Source organism: Arvicanthis niloticus, chromosome 8 (genome assembly GCF_011762505.2).
Source record: "Arvicanthis niloticus isolate mArvNil1 chromosome 8, mArvNil1.pat.X, whole genome shotgun sequence".
NCBI lineage: Eukaryota > Metazoa > Chordata > Mammalia > Rodentia > Muridae > Arvicanthis > Arvicanthis niloticus.
Window position 1 is genome coordinate 62,052,980 of NC_047665.1, and position 16,356 is coordinate 62,069,335.

Here is a 16,356-nt window from a genome sequence, read left to right on the forward strand (position 1 = left end):
GGGCAAGAACCAAAACTGTCCCTCCGAGTGACAAGTAGAACTGCATGCCATACTACAAAAGGGACCACATTGGCTGGGAATATGTGGGGAGAGACAATAAGTGGCCTCACTTATAATTTAAAAGATCTTCAGATGCAATGTTCTGAGAGTACAGTTTCAAAGCCTCCCAAGAGATGTACTTCTTTATAAAACTTATACTACAGTTTTATTCTTATTTACACTTAAAATTTTAAGCTTTAAATTTTGCCAAAATAATATTTTGATGAAGTTCTTGGAAAAAAATATATTTCCATTTACCAAATATTTTTGGTTGTGCAGCAGATAAAACTGGTTCTGAAGCTATATGTTCAGGAATTATCATCACATTGAGTAGTATCCTAGAGTATCTAAGGTGAGGGCTTACAGAGCTTACACACAGGAGTCACACCCATGGGGAGGTTGCTAACAACAAATTAAATTAGTGTCTAGTTAGTATTTTTTTTTTTTTTTTGACATTTACCTTGATAGAATGAAGGCAAAACTCAACAAAGAATCCATAAAATGAAACGATGCAGACCAACCTTTTATTGCACCGACAATGTTTTGGTCTAGTCCTTTCCGGTTGTCATTGAGCCCTCTTTTCCTCTTCCCATTGGGTAAGGAGTTAGCCAAAGTCTTGTCATCAAAAAACGCACACACCAGTTTTCTAAACAGAAGGCTTCCTGAGCGAGTGTAGTTTGACAGTATAGAGTCCAGCTGAGATTTGGGCATAAACACATCGAAGCCTTCAGCAAGTTGCACTTCTGGCTACCAAAAAAATAAAAAGAGAAATATTTCATTAAGAGCAAGATGTGAAGCATTTTACTTTGGGCATAAGTGAAAAAAAAAAAAAAAGAAAAGAAAAAAGAAAGAAAAGAAAAATCAGTGGTTAAATGATATAGTCTCAGCTCTATGTACCAGATTTTGCAATTTATAAAATCAATGACCACTTAAAATTCATAAAAAGAGATGCTATAATTCCAACAGTAAGTCTTACATGTTTCTGGTCACACAAATACTTTAGAGAAGGCAGAGTAACTACACAGTAATACAATCCTATAGGAAAAAAGACATGAATCACCTCTATGCAACACTCTGATTTTGTAAATGGTGAAACTAAGGCCTAAAAAGCTTGTTTCAAAAAATGACTTCAAAATAATTCAAATGTCAAATAATTGCTTTCATTTAAGGTGACAAATGCAGGACTATACCCACATGTCCCTGACCCTCCTGTCAGCTATGAAACCTACAAACGGTGATAATGCAAATGAATAAAAATGTCAGGGGATGGGACTTAGTCACAGTGAAAGGACTGTCCTCCTTACACAAGTGGTACACACTGTCAATCATAACTTGTCTCCAGATGTCATATGTGCAACTCTGAAAAGCAGCCCTTTAGATGTGAGAGTTGGGGTCGGAGTCTCTCCTGGTTAATAGAACTCACTCTTTTTGTTTGTCCTACTGTGTGCTCAGCACACTATAGAGTGAAGCGCATTCAGAACACAGCCTACACCGTTTAGACAGGTAAAGAAGGTGTTTGGACCCTGCCCCTTGAAAATGGAATTTTGTTCTGGATTATCCAGAAAGTCACCCCATTCTTCAGTTCCACTTGGCCATTTAATGTTCGGCTTCTGAATGCCTGGTAAATATCACTGCAAACACAGTGCTGTCAGATTTGCCCCTGACTTTTGCATCTTGCTGCTTGCTGGTCAAAGGTCTAGAGGAGCTTGACAGGAGCCAGAGGCTGAATATCTAACTCCTGCAAATGGATGTGCACACAGCAAGCACTGGGGGAACCCTTGTCAAGGAACCCAGTGTGGAATTGTTAGAGTGGAGAGAATTTTACCATCATAATCTGACATAAGGTTTTATAATTTGTATATCCTGTGAACTCTGATTCTAAATGAACTGATCTCAGGTTTTTGACAGGAGTTCCTGTATCATGTAGAATTGTTGAACCCCTCTGACAAGTGTATCCTATGCTATTTGACCTCCTAGGGTGAAACAGGAGTTCTTACATCACAAGAGAAGACAGGGAAAGAACTACAATTTATTGCATTTCTGTAACTCTGGGCACTTAAAACACAGACATCTGACTTTTGAGACTCCAAAAATTTTCCCTGGAGGACTTCCCTGAAGCACCCTAGCTTCAGAAACACCAGCCTGAATAGAACACCAGGCAGAACTAGCCACTCCCTTCTCAATGTCTGCAGAGTACTTTCTATGAAATGTGTTTACAGCACTTTTTGCCCTGCATTTATCTAGCTGGGATGCATAGTTTTTATATCTAGCATGCCAAGAATCCAGGCAGCATCCAGCAGATATGTACCAGAATAAACAAAGTGCTTCGTAGGAAGGAATTCAGTGTCCAGGCCCAAGTTTTCCTTCCCCTCTACAGAGGAAGTGGTCTGCAAGTCTCATGCTGTGGTTAGGCACAAACCAGTATCTTAGAATGATGATTTGCTGGCTCCAGGAGGAATGAGTACCTGATTCAGTACCTAACTTACCAAATGCCTTCTATGGGAGGGATTCAAGGTTGGCTCTGCAGCTACGATAGATTGATCTCAGTCCGCCACGCATACACTGCAGGGTGGGAGCAACACTACCTGAGAGGATCTGAGCAGGGGCTGTTAGTGCTGACGTCAGGCAGGACTGGCTGCCTGGGAGTAGAGGAAAGGGAGCGAGAAAAGGCAGGCTGAGAAAAGGAAGGGGAAAAGATGGGACGACACTTTAACAGGACCCTGAAGAGAAGATTTAGGAGACCATAGTATAGTTATTATTTGTGGCACCTGCTATGATGCCTAAAAGTAGTAAACCTGGAGGTTTTTGTGGCACCAAGACCTCTTATGGCCTTGTAAGCATATGGCCTGTGACTGCAGAGGGGCCATCGGGGCTGAAGCTGTTGGGTTAGTTCTATCTTCCATTGCTGGGCCAATAGTATTATTTTAAGCTGATCTTTCCACTTCACTCACTCGCAAGCACCTTACAGAGGAACACACAGACTGATTAGCTGCAACAGACAGCAACATAATTGCAAAGGTGGCTGAGTCACAGCCCTTCCCCCTCCATCTTTTTCCCTGACTCCTGTTCTGACTTCTTAGCAGGTAACAACAGGGCACTAAGGCATGTTTAAAGGTGCCACAAAGTACCTTTTCTTCTTTTAAGAAAAAGGAAGAGGGGGAGGGCTAACTTTATGCTCTAAAACATGAAAAAAACATGATGCTAATTATCTTGTTTTCACTATGAAATCTTGCCATCTCTTCTACTTTATAAGCATAATGATAGTACATTATTACCATATAATGAACCACAACTCTGCATGCATTATTTAAAAATCAGGTTAAAACACTTTCCCTAGTTGTAGAATCATTATTATTATTATTTTTTGCTTATTGGCTGAGGTTTAAATGAGATCTGCTTACTGATAACAGTTATAAAAACAAACATTTTTCTAAATAAGCAATGTAAAAAAAATACTCTAGGCTTTCCTTGACAGATTCGTTATTTGATGCTGGAGCCAAGACTGAGAATAAACTAATTTGCAGTGTCTGCTGTTACTGAAAGATGTTTAAATGATGACATCCAAATTATGGGCACAACTTAACAATGTTTACAGTCATTACTTTTAGGGTTCACTATGAATTCCCACTGTGCAGCCATCCCGCTCACTTTAGGTGCCCTAGCCACTGAGTGCAACAGATCAGTACTGGAGATGCCTTAAGCAGTGTGATTTCATCTTATACTGGTGATGTTCTGGGAGCAAAAACTGCTGAGTCCTAGGCTCTTGAAAATGTCCCTGGACCAAGGACAGCTACACTGACTATGCTGTTTCTTTGCATTTCTGGTGTGGTGTTCCTTTCCCTTAGAAGTAGTTTAGGTAATAGACTTTACAAGATAAATGAAAAGATACCTCCCTGTCCCCTGCAATCCACAAGTTCCTATGAACATATCATAAAACACTTAAAGAGATCACATATATGAGTCACTCGGGGAACACATCTGATACAGGCTATTTTATATAGGATAATAATAGTACAAAATTACAGTAAGACACTTAACAAGCTACATATACAGTCACTGGTTAGGAGGAAAGAAGTGCATAGATGCTTTTATTGGGCATTAGCCCCAGATTTTCAACTGTTAAATTAATAAATGATACACAAGGATTCTCTCAGCTCTGTTGTGCAAGACTCACATTCATGGGCACATGCACAAGGTTGTCTTCCCAAGGTGATATGAGGTGGGGACCAGGGAGTTGGGAAGCTGGTCAGGTCTCAGAAAGACTCAGGATGGAGCCTTAAAGAAAACTAGCTGAATAAGTGGGTTAGGCTGAGGAAGATGGATTTTCTGCCCTTGCAAAATGTAACATAGGACTGATATTTAAAAGATGTTAGCTGGGCGGTGGTGGTGCACGCTGTTAATCCCAGCACTTGGGAGGCAGAGGCAGGCAGATTTCTGAGTTTGAGGCCAGCTTGGTCTACAGAGTGAGTTCCAGGACAGCCAGGGCTACACAGAGAAACCCTGTCTTGACCCTCCCCCCCCACCAAAAAAAAGATGTTAGACTGCCTGTTTGCAATACTACAATATAAAATGAGTCTTTGTCCTATTTATTTAGCAGTGTATTTGATCTATTTCTAGAAAAGTAAGTTTCAGCTTATGAAAGAAAAAATATATTATTATTATTATTAGGTTTTCAAGACAGGTTTTGTGTGTGTGTAGTCTTGGCTGTCCTGAAACTCGATCTGTAGACCAGGCTGGTCTCAAACTGACCTCAAAGAGAGATCTACCTGCCTCTGCCTCTCAAGTGCTGGGAGACTAAGGGCATGTACCACCACTGCCCAAAAGAAAAAAGTTTTAAACACACAAAACCCATAACAGATTTTGTTTTGCTCACAAGTGTTATCTTTTTTATAAGAAAAATTAACATTGTGTTCTACAAATCAAATCTGCTCCCAGTAGATTTACTATCACCATTTTTTAAATGGTACCTCGTGGCACTTGACCTGCTGAGACTGGAGTGTACTCTGGCTGACTCTGGCTGGATCGGCCTCTGGCACTGTTAGTCAGCTCAGCACAGGTGTAGCCTAAGGGTGTGGCTGGACTGAGGATTCCCAACGTTGACAGAACAGATGCTGCTGGCTGCACTTCATCAAGCCTGATATTAAAAATGCTTAAGAAAATTTCTATGAAAAAGCAAGTGTAATGATCACAGCATATATTTAATATTGACTAGGATAAAAAAATCATTAAAGTTCTAATTCTTTTGTTTGATAAAATTTGGTAGAATTAAGATTTTAGAAAAGACAGTACAATTTTGTCTCTTAAAAGTTTCTTCATGCATTTGCATAATGAGAGAGTCTAGCCTTTCAGAGATGTGGTTAGCCTTTTCCTTCTCAGGTAATAAATCATAATTCTGAACATTAAGGCCTGATTTATGTTAAAGACTATTGAGCTAAATGGACAATATGTAAGATTTTAAGACCAGTCTCGCTTCTTCTTCCCTAACTCCACGGAAATTGCTCCTTTGAGAAGATGCCTGTGGTGAGACTCTTGTCTCTGACCTTCCAAGTAGAGAAGTTCCATTCTTCCCAGATTCTAGAGACATTTTTACTGTCTGTTCTAGGGCTTGTATCCTACGATACTGCAAGTACTGTTTGCAAACTCCTCCCATGTATTCCTTAAAGAACAAAGACTATTACATTCTCTTTAGAGCACCTTGGAAAATAGTGATATAATCGATATTTATTTGTTACTTATTATAGTCTATGCTCTAGGGAAACACAGAATACATCAATTTTTTTCATTACATGAAGTGGCTACCATCATTATTCCAAAGTTTCACATGCAAAACCAAGACCAGGGAGGTTGAGTAACTTGTTAAAAGGTCAGCCAACTAACACAGCCAGGCAAGGATTTGAACCCAAGTAGCCCACCATAGAAACTGAGGCTCTCATGCACATACACCTTAATGTCAATGAGTACATGGAAAATGTTCTCCATGGTTTACCTTAACTGATCCTAGCAGAACATTTTATCTATTGAGATAAGATGTTATCAGAAAAGCACTCTGAATTAAGAAGCTATTTTTGTTGAAGGCACCAATTCGTTTAAAATTAAGCATACAGAATCAGGATTAACAAAATTATCTTAAACTGATGAATATTCATCATTTGTCTTCTGTTAACTTCTAATTTTTGCAATCTGGAATTACTGGAGAGTATTTATAATAACTCCATCAAATAAAAACATTTTCTATGATTAAAAATTATGGAATAGGTTTTTAAAGCTTATCTGAGTGGTTCAATAAAGCAAAGCAAAGCAAAGCAAACAACATGGAAGTCAACCACTGACAAACGGAAAGCTACCGTAGTTCAGGTGTAACATCTCCCTAAGAAACAGTGATCAACAGATCCAGCACTGAATGGCTGTGAGTGTACGGAGTGAGCAACTGTTTGGTCTCATAGAACATTGTGTTGTGAATTCATGAAAAAAGAATTAAATCACATATTTGCATTTCAGAATTGTCTTTGGGTTTCTGCTTTCACTTCTGTGTAATTTAGGTCTCTATCGAAGTGTTAACTTTAAAAGGGTCAAAGAATCATGTTCCAAGTGTGAACCCCCACACCCTTAGCCATTTCCTTCCCTAAAGTGCTATTTGTTCACGTGCACCCGATCACTCACACAGACAGCTAAATTCACTTAACCATATTTACATTTGTTCCTCTGAAGGTACTTAGGTAGGAATGGTAAGGTTTAAAAAAAAAAAAAAAAAAAGAACCAATATTTATCAAGTGCTTAAAATTTGCCAGGCACTGTTCTAAGTGCTTTCCATAGAAGGCTTCATCAATTCTTCCAGGAGGCCAACTCTGTGAGGAAAGCATTATTATTCCTATTTATAGGAAGGAAGCTGAGTGAGGAACAGGGTTCACTTGCTCAGGGTCACACAGCTGAGGTCCTAAGCTAGTGGCTTGTTCTTTTAACCACTCGCTGTTGCCCTAAGAAAGTGCCAAGTAAACAGAATTAAAGAGTCAGAGTCTAACCACCTGGTTTCCTTTCAAGTAATGATCAGTCATAAAGAGTTACTGAGTGCTTATCATGACTAAGAAACGTGCTTGGGGGCTGGAGTGATGGCTCTGTAGTTAAGAAGAGCATTGGGTGCTTTTCTAGAAGACTGGGGTTCAACTCACAGCACCCATGGGTGCTTCAAAACCGTCTGTAACTCCAAGGGGCCCAACATTTTCTTCTGGCCACCATGGGCACCAGACATACACATGGCACACACACATGCATGAAGACAAAATACCTACACATATAAAACAATAAAAATGTAAAAAAAAAAAAAAAAGTACATGTATTCGATTGGGCATCCAGGGTGTTTCCCACAGTGAACAAGGGCAGATGATAGGCTTGGAGTGGATAATCAGTTGTCTCATCTGACCCTGTCAACTTATGCAGGCGCTCTTTAAGAAGATACCAGTAAGAATTAAATGAGATGAGTTATTTCACCCAGGATGCACGTGAGTATTATCACTCTCATACTGTAGGACTCTGCTCTTGAGCAGCCGGGGTAGAAGGATACACAATTATGGAAGTAACTCAGTGAAAACCACAGAAATTTCTGTAAAGGAAAACTGCTCCAGTTAGATTAGAGCCCTGACGGTGTATGGGCAGAGAGGAGGGACAGAGCAAGCAAATGCCAGATACACTGAGGAATGGGCTATAGCTGAAGCCAAATCTGGACCCAATATTTTTAAGGTTATTTTGTACAAGGTACTTCATGCAAGAGTAGATATTTTGTCATTTGTGGATTAAGGAAACTGCATATATTAAGGACCTTTTATACATAAAGCATTGCAGTAGGATTTTCCCATATATGGCGTATCATTTAACGGATTGATATTTCAGTGGGCTTGGTTAGAGCTCTGTGCATTCCTGTGTTGAGGGAGGAATAATCCTCACTCAGAAGACGTGTTGCCTACAGTGATCTCCAGAACCACACGGGCTGTTTGTTACATTTGGGTTTGTGCTGTGAATACACACAATTGCATTTGTGTGACATGACAAGTTAATGTAAGAGTTAATACATTGTGACTCTTTAAGGACAATTCACAGGTTTGTTGTTTGTTTGTTTGTTTGCTTTTAATTTAGAAGAGCAATTAGCAGAGGTGTGGTGCTTGACACTACTCTTTCTCCTCTGCCAGCTGGGTCTGAAGAACGTTGAGGAACTGAACTCACTTTCCCTTCCTGTCTAGAGTAGGGAGCCAGACTGCTGAGTGGTCCTACCCTGAGTAAAGCTGCTAGTAAGAGCCAGCCACCCACCTCCTTCCCAAAACCAAGCCCGGCATTTGTTTTGCCTTCAGCAAGCAGTCTGTCCTCAAGGGCCCTCCCTTCACATTCAGGCTTACCACTCTTGCCTGATTAGCCATAGGGATCTCTTTTCTTTTTGCCTAAATGGTAGTTCAGTGGTCCTCAACCCTCCTAAGGCTGTGACCCTATAATACAGCTCCTGATTGCTGTGGTGCCCCCCAACCATAAAATTATTTTTGGTTGCTACCTCATAACTGTAATTTTGCTACTGTTAGAATCATAATATGAATATCTGATGTGCAGGATATCTTCTATGCGACTCCTGTGAAAGGCACAGTCGACTCTCAAAGGGGTTGTGACTCTCAGGTTGAAATCCACTGCTCCCTCTTCTCCCTTCTTCATCTGTCTGTCATTCATAATAGACTCCAGTCACTACTCTCCCACAGGCAGATTGTTCCTCTACATGAAACCTTTACTGGTGGCTCCTTTGTGTCCCCCAGATGAAGATGGACGGTACCTCATGTACAGCATCAAGGTTTTCTCTCCTGGAAGCATCCTGCTTTTTTCCAAAGCCACTCAGCTATTCGAGACACAGTGGACAAAATGCCCATTACCACGACTGACGGCCTCTGACACTGACGATCTCAGAGCTCATTTTCTAAGGCAAGACTCCTATCTCCTGTGTTCTCTCCAACTTGTTTTATAGGATAATTGCTATAAAAATTAGAAGAATTATTCCCTCTATACTTCCATTAAACATTTTATAGCCTCATAGCTAAGAAATACTAAAAGATTAGAAAGGGACCTAAAGCTGGGTACTTGAGCACAGAGAGTCCATTTTTTCTGGAATCAAGTGCATTCCTTGTCCCAGGAGCTTCTCGGGCCAGCCAGATGGGCATCAACGAGCACTGTCCATGGACAGCATTTTTGCAGTGCGTACTGGGACTCGGTGTTAAGTTCTCTAGGTGAGGCTCTCGGCTCACTTATGCACTGAAGACATGAATTCAATAGTGCTGTCGGACAGTATTGTAAAGACGACACACACACAGCTTGCCTACCTTTTCTTTACAATCATGCTATCGATTAAAGATATCGGTTTTTAGTAACAAGTACCAGAACCAGCCATGAATAAAATGCAAACTGTTTATATGTATTACATAAATAACTACTGATGTTGGTAAAAGTAATAAAAATTCTATTTTGTCAATGTACACAGGGTCTTTACCAGACCTCCAATTTGTCGCTAAAATACACTTGGAATTTAACAATAAAAAGGGGAAATTCAGTTATTAATGGCACTAGACATGCCTACACAGCACATAATCTACAGTCTCAACTACTGTTTCTAATATACCAATGCCTAGCAGAAAAGAATTTTAAGAAATTTAAGGAAAATATGACAGTTTATCAAAAACAGCCTAACTGCACCAGGCCTTAGCTATTGTGATGACACAATACAATCAAACAAGCGAGCTGGTCCCATACCAAGAAACAAATGCCTCTAGTAAAGTGCAAAGAATTTTCTAGATTGAAAACATAGTGAGGTGATTCTTTCCAATAAGGGCCCAGATGTAGCTATAAGCTAGCAAAGTGTCTTCCTCTAACTCACAAGGGACTACTTAAGGGAATCAGCAATTTGTTTCTTATTTAAAGTTTAGGAGGCAGGGTAAAACTTCAGTCCTATAGGAGTCTGTGGGAGCTCTCAGCAGGAGCCTCATCCTATGCAATCTGGTAACAAAAGATCACTTTTTCTTGTTTATTTTAAGAACTCTGACAACAAGTTGGGGTTCACAACCTAAATGTACTCCAGATAAAGATATATCGTAAATAGAGTATGCAGCTGCAAATTCAGCACATTATGACAGAAATTCGTTTATGGGCCCATGAATATAAAACAGCATGTCAGATGGATATCTCAGATGCAATCTACCATCCCAGTCTGCAACAACGTTCTAGCCGCGATATTAAAATAGCAAACCTTTGCAGAGCGTTAACCTATCATTATGAGGAGTAAATGGCATGGCACTGCCACCTAATTAGCAGTGTGGCTTGCATCTATAAAAGAGAATTAGCTCTGCTGCTCCTTTCTTATTCTTAGTTTGTGTTTCCACAAAGGTATGACCTTATCTGTAGGCTTCTGTTCGTTTATGCCCATCTACAAAGGATTTAATTATGTTCCCTTAGTTTTCTACATTGAGGAAATTGAAAACTGCCACTTGGAAATTAAAAATCGTAGAGAAATTAGTGAGCAGATTATTTACAACGCACCCCTCTTCTTTCAGAGATACGGAGCGGAATATCTTTGGACAGGGAAGACACACATTTTTCAGGTTCTTACTAGTCTCCTCTTTCTCACATGCATACCTACCTACTTGTTTGGGGCAGAACTGGTTCGGTGGAAAGTGTCTTAATACTATAAGGTTCCTGAAACTTCTATCAACCAGGTTGGCAGCCAGAAAATATCAACTTACATCTGAGGACGGCGATTCCAGAACAATGCCAAATCCCAAGACGTGGTTCTCCTCGGTGGAAGTGCGCTCTGCAGCTTGGAGACAAGGTGGCCTTGTGGCCACGGCTGCTGGTTTCTTCTCAATTTCCAAGGGACTGGGCTTTGGTTTCACAGTCGTCACCGGTTCCACAGTCTTCGGGAGCACTTTTTTCTTTTTATTTCTCTTGCGAGAGACGGCGGTTCGCTGGGAGCATATAAGGGAAATTGGGGGTTGTTGTCTGTTTTGAGTTCCAACTGTGGACAATAAACACAAATATGGTACAGGCACTTGTGTCTGAGGAAAACCTACCCTGGCCTGTCTCTGTGATTTACAAACTGATTCTGAGGTAAGGCTCCCTCGGGAAGAAGAACAGGTAGATACATCTCACTTGGCACCTTAAAGTCCTAACACTAGAGTGTCACCAGGAGAAATAGCTCTGAAAACCCTGGCTCATTGGATCAGTACAGCATCCTGGCTTCAATGGAAGGAAAGGGCTAAGAGCTATGAAAAAGCATGGTTTCGTTATTGTGTGGAAGGTCTGCACCAGAAACTCCAGAACTTAAATCTAGATAAGACGCCCATGCTGTCTGGTAAGCCCATCCTAGCAAAAGCCCTAACGACACTGGGAGGTCAGCTGATCAGTGACATCCTACAAGGGCCAGAATCATGATCATCTGGGCAAGGCTGAAGGAAACAGTTTAGAAGGATTCTATCTAGAATAAAGCTGGGTGGGTGAGCACACGGAAAAGCCTCATTTGTCATCCTTCCTCATCAAATGTTCTCGCACATCAACCATCTCTGCACACTGTATTCCTCCAGTGTCAAGTCAGGCTGCCTGCTTCTCTCCCTCACTCTTACATAATGAGAAGTGGGAGCACCAGTTCTGAACCAGTCGAGTGAATTAGCAAATCTACAAATAGTACAATGACCAGGTACTCACACTGAAAATGCACTTAAGAATCCGAGATGGCAAGTTGGCCTTTTACAGACACGCTCCGAGAAGGAGCATTTATCAACTACTCTGATGGAATGGGACAGAGGAGAATACGGTTTCAATTTGTATCAACTCCTTGTCTATCAACATGGCTTCCTAAATAAGAGCACTAGAAATTTCTGCCTTTTTTTTTCTAAACAGAAACAAACCTATAAACACAGGCCACATGAAAATTAAGTCCTTAATTGCACATCAACACAGACTGCTTCCTCTTATTTTCTACTGATTCAAATATGTTTTTATCTCTATACTAGAAGGCAGTGTCTAAGTTCTAGAAGCAGCTACCTGGATAGTGGCCTTTTTGACTATGCATGTGGTGATTAGTGACACTTCAGAATCAGTGGGGCATTTTGAAAAGTACGCCAATCTTTAATAATCTGTCCTGGACTTGGTAGGTCAGAACGCCCAGGGGCAGGGCTAGGACATCAATATTGTTACAAGGTTTCTCCAGAGATTCCAGCATACAGTCAGATGCATTTTGATTCCAGGATAGCCTGTCTAGTCCCCAGGGTCAATGGACTTTAGAAACCATGATCAGAAGCAGCTAAGCTGCAGCCCCCAGGCTCAAGCTCTTTCTAAGCTCGCTTTTTCCAGAGCTTTTGGTGTCCAGACAGAAGGCTATCAAGTCTTGCTTCTCCTGCAAGTCTTGAAAGAGCCCTGTTTTCCTGCACTCAGCTCTCACTGCTTGGTCTACGTCCTCCTGTAAAATAAAGGTAAAGCTTTCAAAAGAGAATTTAAATCTAAATCTCACGGGTGGTAACCATTAAGTAAATCTGCCCACACAACATGATTTTCCTTTTTAAGTTTAAAAAAATTAAAGGAGAGTCATTTATTCGGTTTATCCTTTTTTAATTCCTCATAGCTCCAGAACCACGTGTCTCACTAATCTGCAAAGGTTCAGAAGAGAAAACATGGTGACAAGGTAGCATTTACTTAATAGATTCTAAAAAGACTCCAGTCAAGGATCTACATGGGCGCAATCCATAGTTTGCCATTTCAGCATAAGGAGCTTAAGTAACAAAATAAATCATTACTATTTCATATGCATATTTTCTTAAGTACTAAGAAATTCTCCCTCTGTGAGCAGCCCAGATCAGAATAAGGTAACCTTTCTCTCTGGGGCCGTTGTGTAGGAGACTCAACCTTTGCCAGGTCATCGAGAGCACTGGTTATCATGGTGGGCCGAGGCGAGCCAAGAGCTTACCGACTCATCCACCAAATGCTCACTTGTGCATTGGGATGAGACCAAGTTCAGTCCTTAAAGAGATATTTCCCAGAAATAAATCCTTTTGCTTTCTTTAAACCTGGGACTGTGGGTGACTGATGTGTCTAAGTACTAAGCTTCCTATATCAGAACCACATCACCGAATGTGAGGGTCTTACTGGGATGCTGGCACAGAGTGCACTTTCTGAGAGATGACTGTGAACACTACTGTGTTAAGGGTCAGCAGACCCATCACCATAGGCCTGGGCTGCTGTCCTGCTATTCCACATGAACAGCACCAAGAAGTTTCTGTTGTCCAGAGGGTCTTGTTATTTTTGCATACGCAACAAAATAAAAATTCTGTTTTCCTTACCAATTGTGACGATTAGAAAATGTTCTACTAGACAAAGACCTTGACTTCCAAATTTCTACCGGGTGCTGTGGGACCCTTAAAAGAACAGAGGCGTGCAGTCTGCCTTACAAGACTCATTTACTGCTGCTACCTCAGTCACATTTAAAAAACAACCCTGGCTTTCCAGGTGTTCAGCAGTCTCTATAAATTGGCTAAGTTTTAGAAGCTATGCTTAGTGCTTCCCATAATTTCAGTTAACTCAGTCATTCTGAATTTCTGACGGGGTTGAGGACCTATAGTCTCATAGCCAACCCTGGCTATTTACTTTGAGAGAAAAGATCTGAGTGGATGGTTTTCAGCTGACATTCATTCTAAAGCCAAGAAAAAAGGCAGGTTCAAAACTAAGTGATTTAATTAGAAAAGATGACAGAGGTTTTGGTTAGTCAACAAAATGATGGACTGGGTATTAGGACTATCTTGTACCTCACTGGTACAACTAGGAATAATTATGCTTTAATTGTATTTTGAGAGAAAAGTTTTATTTTAACAGGAAGAGTGATATGTAGGAGGAGCTAAGGGGGAAGGAGTACTGAGAGGAAGAGATGGAGTAAGGAGAGGAGAAGATGAAGGAGAGGAGAAGCTAGGTGATGAGAGAGAGAAAGAGAAAGAAAGAGAAGGGGGATATGGAGGCAGATGTTCACGTGTCTCCACCAGTCAAAGATAGTTTTTATATCTAGGTTGGGTATTGGGTTACACTTCTGATTGAGCATTACCAAACTTATAAAGCCTTTGATTAACATTTTAAAAAAATTGTATAAAAGCAAAAAGAAAAATGGGGCATGGGATAGGGGTTTTCTAGGGAGGGGAAATGGGGAAAGGGGATGGCATCTGAAATGTAAATAAAATATAAAATAAAAATAAATAAATAAATAAAATAAAAAACAACCCTGTGAATCGGACATTAATACTCGCTCACAGATGAGAACAGGAAGCATAGACGTCATCCAGCTAGGTGAGAAACTGGTGGTTCAATCCCCAGTCACACATGCCCTGCTAGGTTATTCCCTACACAATGACAGAGAACAAAGAGTCAAGTGAAGGAAGCGGACAGACCAGACACGAGGTGTGCCTAACCATCTTTGTCCTAGTGCAAGCAGAACGGCACAGGCAGGCAGAGCCTGGGGCTCACTGCTTTTCATTTGCTCATGTCCTTGAGCATCTTCAACAGGGAAGCATGTATTTCCTGAAGGGCTCTTTCACATAAGATATTCCAAAATTTAATTAACTAGCATTTGTGAAGTACCAGGAGATCAAGAGATGAAGTGTGCTGTGTTCACGAGGATGTGCCCAACAGCAGTATTAGGGGCAATAACAAAATTTGTTTGATTTGCAAAAAAAAAAGACAAAATCACAGGTTGTTGAAAGAGTAGAGAAAATAAATACTTGAAAAGACACAGCAAGACAGACGGCAAGGTGGGAGGAGTGTGGGACAAAAGGACAGTGCATACAAGCGAAGACGTCAGCTGTACATCACCAGCAGAGGATGTGTGTGGAGGGCCGATCTTTGTACCTGCTTGAAACTGCATTAATTTCCTCATGGTCTTGAGTTCTTGGAGAATGGCCTGCAAGGTTGACTGGCAGTTACAAGTACAGCAGTTGGATCCAACTGTCGAATTCACCCCTGGAAGTTCTCCTAAGCATGAAAGAAAAGAATGATATACCCCCAAAGCATGCAAAAATTAATTATAAAGAAAAGGAAAAAAATATTATCTTGACATGATTTTGAAGTATACACAATTATCATCAAACTGTCTCAGAAGAAAACATACCTAGTGATTTTCACCACCTAAACGTGGGGGTTTATCTATTTATCCAGGCTTCAATTTGTAAGGTGCATGCTGTGCTGTTGCAGGGTCTATGTGAACGATGCTGTCACAGGGTCTGTGTAAACTTGGGCACACAATGCACTACCAAGGCAGGCCTGTCTACCACAAGGCTCTGACAAGTCATGATAAAACACTCATGCTATTTTCTCAAACAGCAAAAGCAAAAACACAAAGTCCAGCTCTGTAGTAGTCTTAAAGAACCACTGCTGGTCTGCATGCTACAGTTCATAGTAAAACTTAAGACACCCTAACAAAAACTAGTAGCAATGAAGAACTGTAGATATGCAGAAACTTCTAGAACTCTCTGCCTGGGGTGGGGAGAAGCAGGAGGCAGGGTGGGGAGGCCAGCGTTTTCTTGCCTGGAGGTGTCTGTAGTTGTTCTTCTACATGAAGGACCATCCCTCTTTTCTCCACCCAGCTTCTTATGAGGCCCTCGCTGTCTCTTTCTCACCGTTTACTGTACGCTCCTTAACAAAGTTGTTCTCTTCCGTTTCTCCCATATATGAACATATATTTCCCCATTGTCTGTGAACTAAAACAGAACACTGGGCAAAAAGCTTCGGCAGCTGGACTTCCCCAGCCCCAGGTTGGCTACCATGCATCGAGGTAGTCTCAGGGGCAGCTGCTTCTTAAGTTTCTGGCAGGCAGGTGAGGTCAAGTAATAGGTTTTGTCCCAATTACCTGTTTCATCATCCACCAGATATTACTCCTGTAATACTCATGATTTGTGGATACTGATGTTTACCACAGCAAACCCACAGAAGAATTAAAGGTAACTTCTGGAGAAGCACAAGCAGCAATAGTCCAATGGAAGCAAAGTGAGGTGACCCACCCTCCCCAAGTAACACAGGGCAGTCACAGCTGTAGCCAAGTGATTCCTGAGGGACTGTGGGAGGTGGGCGAGGCACAGTCCCAGGTGAAGTCAAAGACCCTACTTTGATTTCTAACTCCCCACAGTGGTAACAGTGGGCAGTTAAAAAATTTACATTTTAAAAATTTCTCTTAACTGTAAGTGACAACATGACAGTCTATACAGTGTTTGTGTGCCTAAGTTCTAATAAATTAATTTAAAAAAATAAGTGTATGTATTTTGGTAGTAGATAAAA

General features: G+C 40.9%; 1 protein-coding gene across 4 annotated transcripts in view; it reads right to left on the bottom strand.

Annotated features, from left to right (window-relative positions):
- Positions 1-16,356, bottom strand: part of Bend7 (BEN domain containing 7) — an 81,004-nt gene that overhangs the window by 36,118 nt on the left and 28,530 nt on the right. For all 4 annotated transcript variants that reach the window (XM_076939468.1, XM_034510967.2, XM_034510966.2 and 1 more), the window contains 3 exons: positions 14,935-15,057; positions 10,797-11,068; positions 561-786 (listed from right to left, as the gene is read on the bottom strand). In XM_076939468.1, coding sequence (XP_076795583.1) covers positions 561-786; positions 10,797-11,068; positions 14,935-15,057 — 621 coding nt within the window. The remainder of the gene's footprint in view (positions 1-560; positions 787-10,796; positions 11,069-14,934; positions 15,058-16,356) is intronic.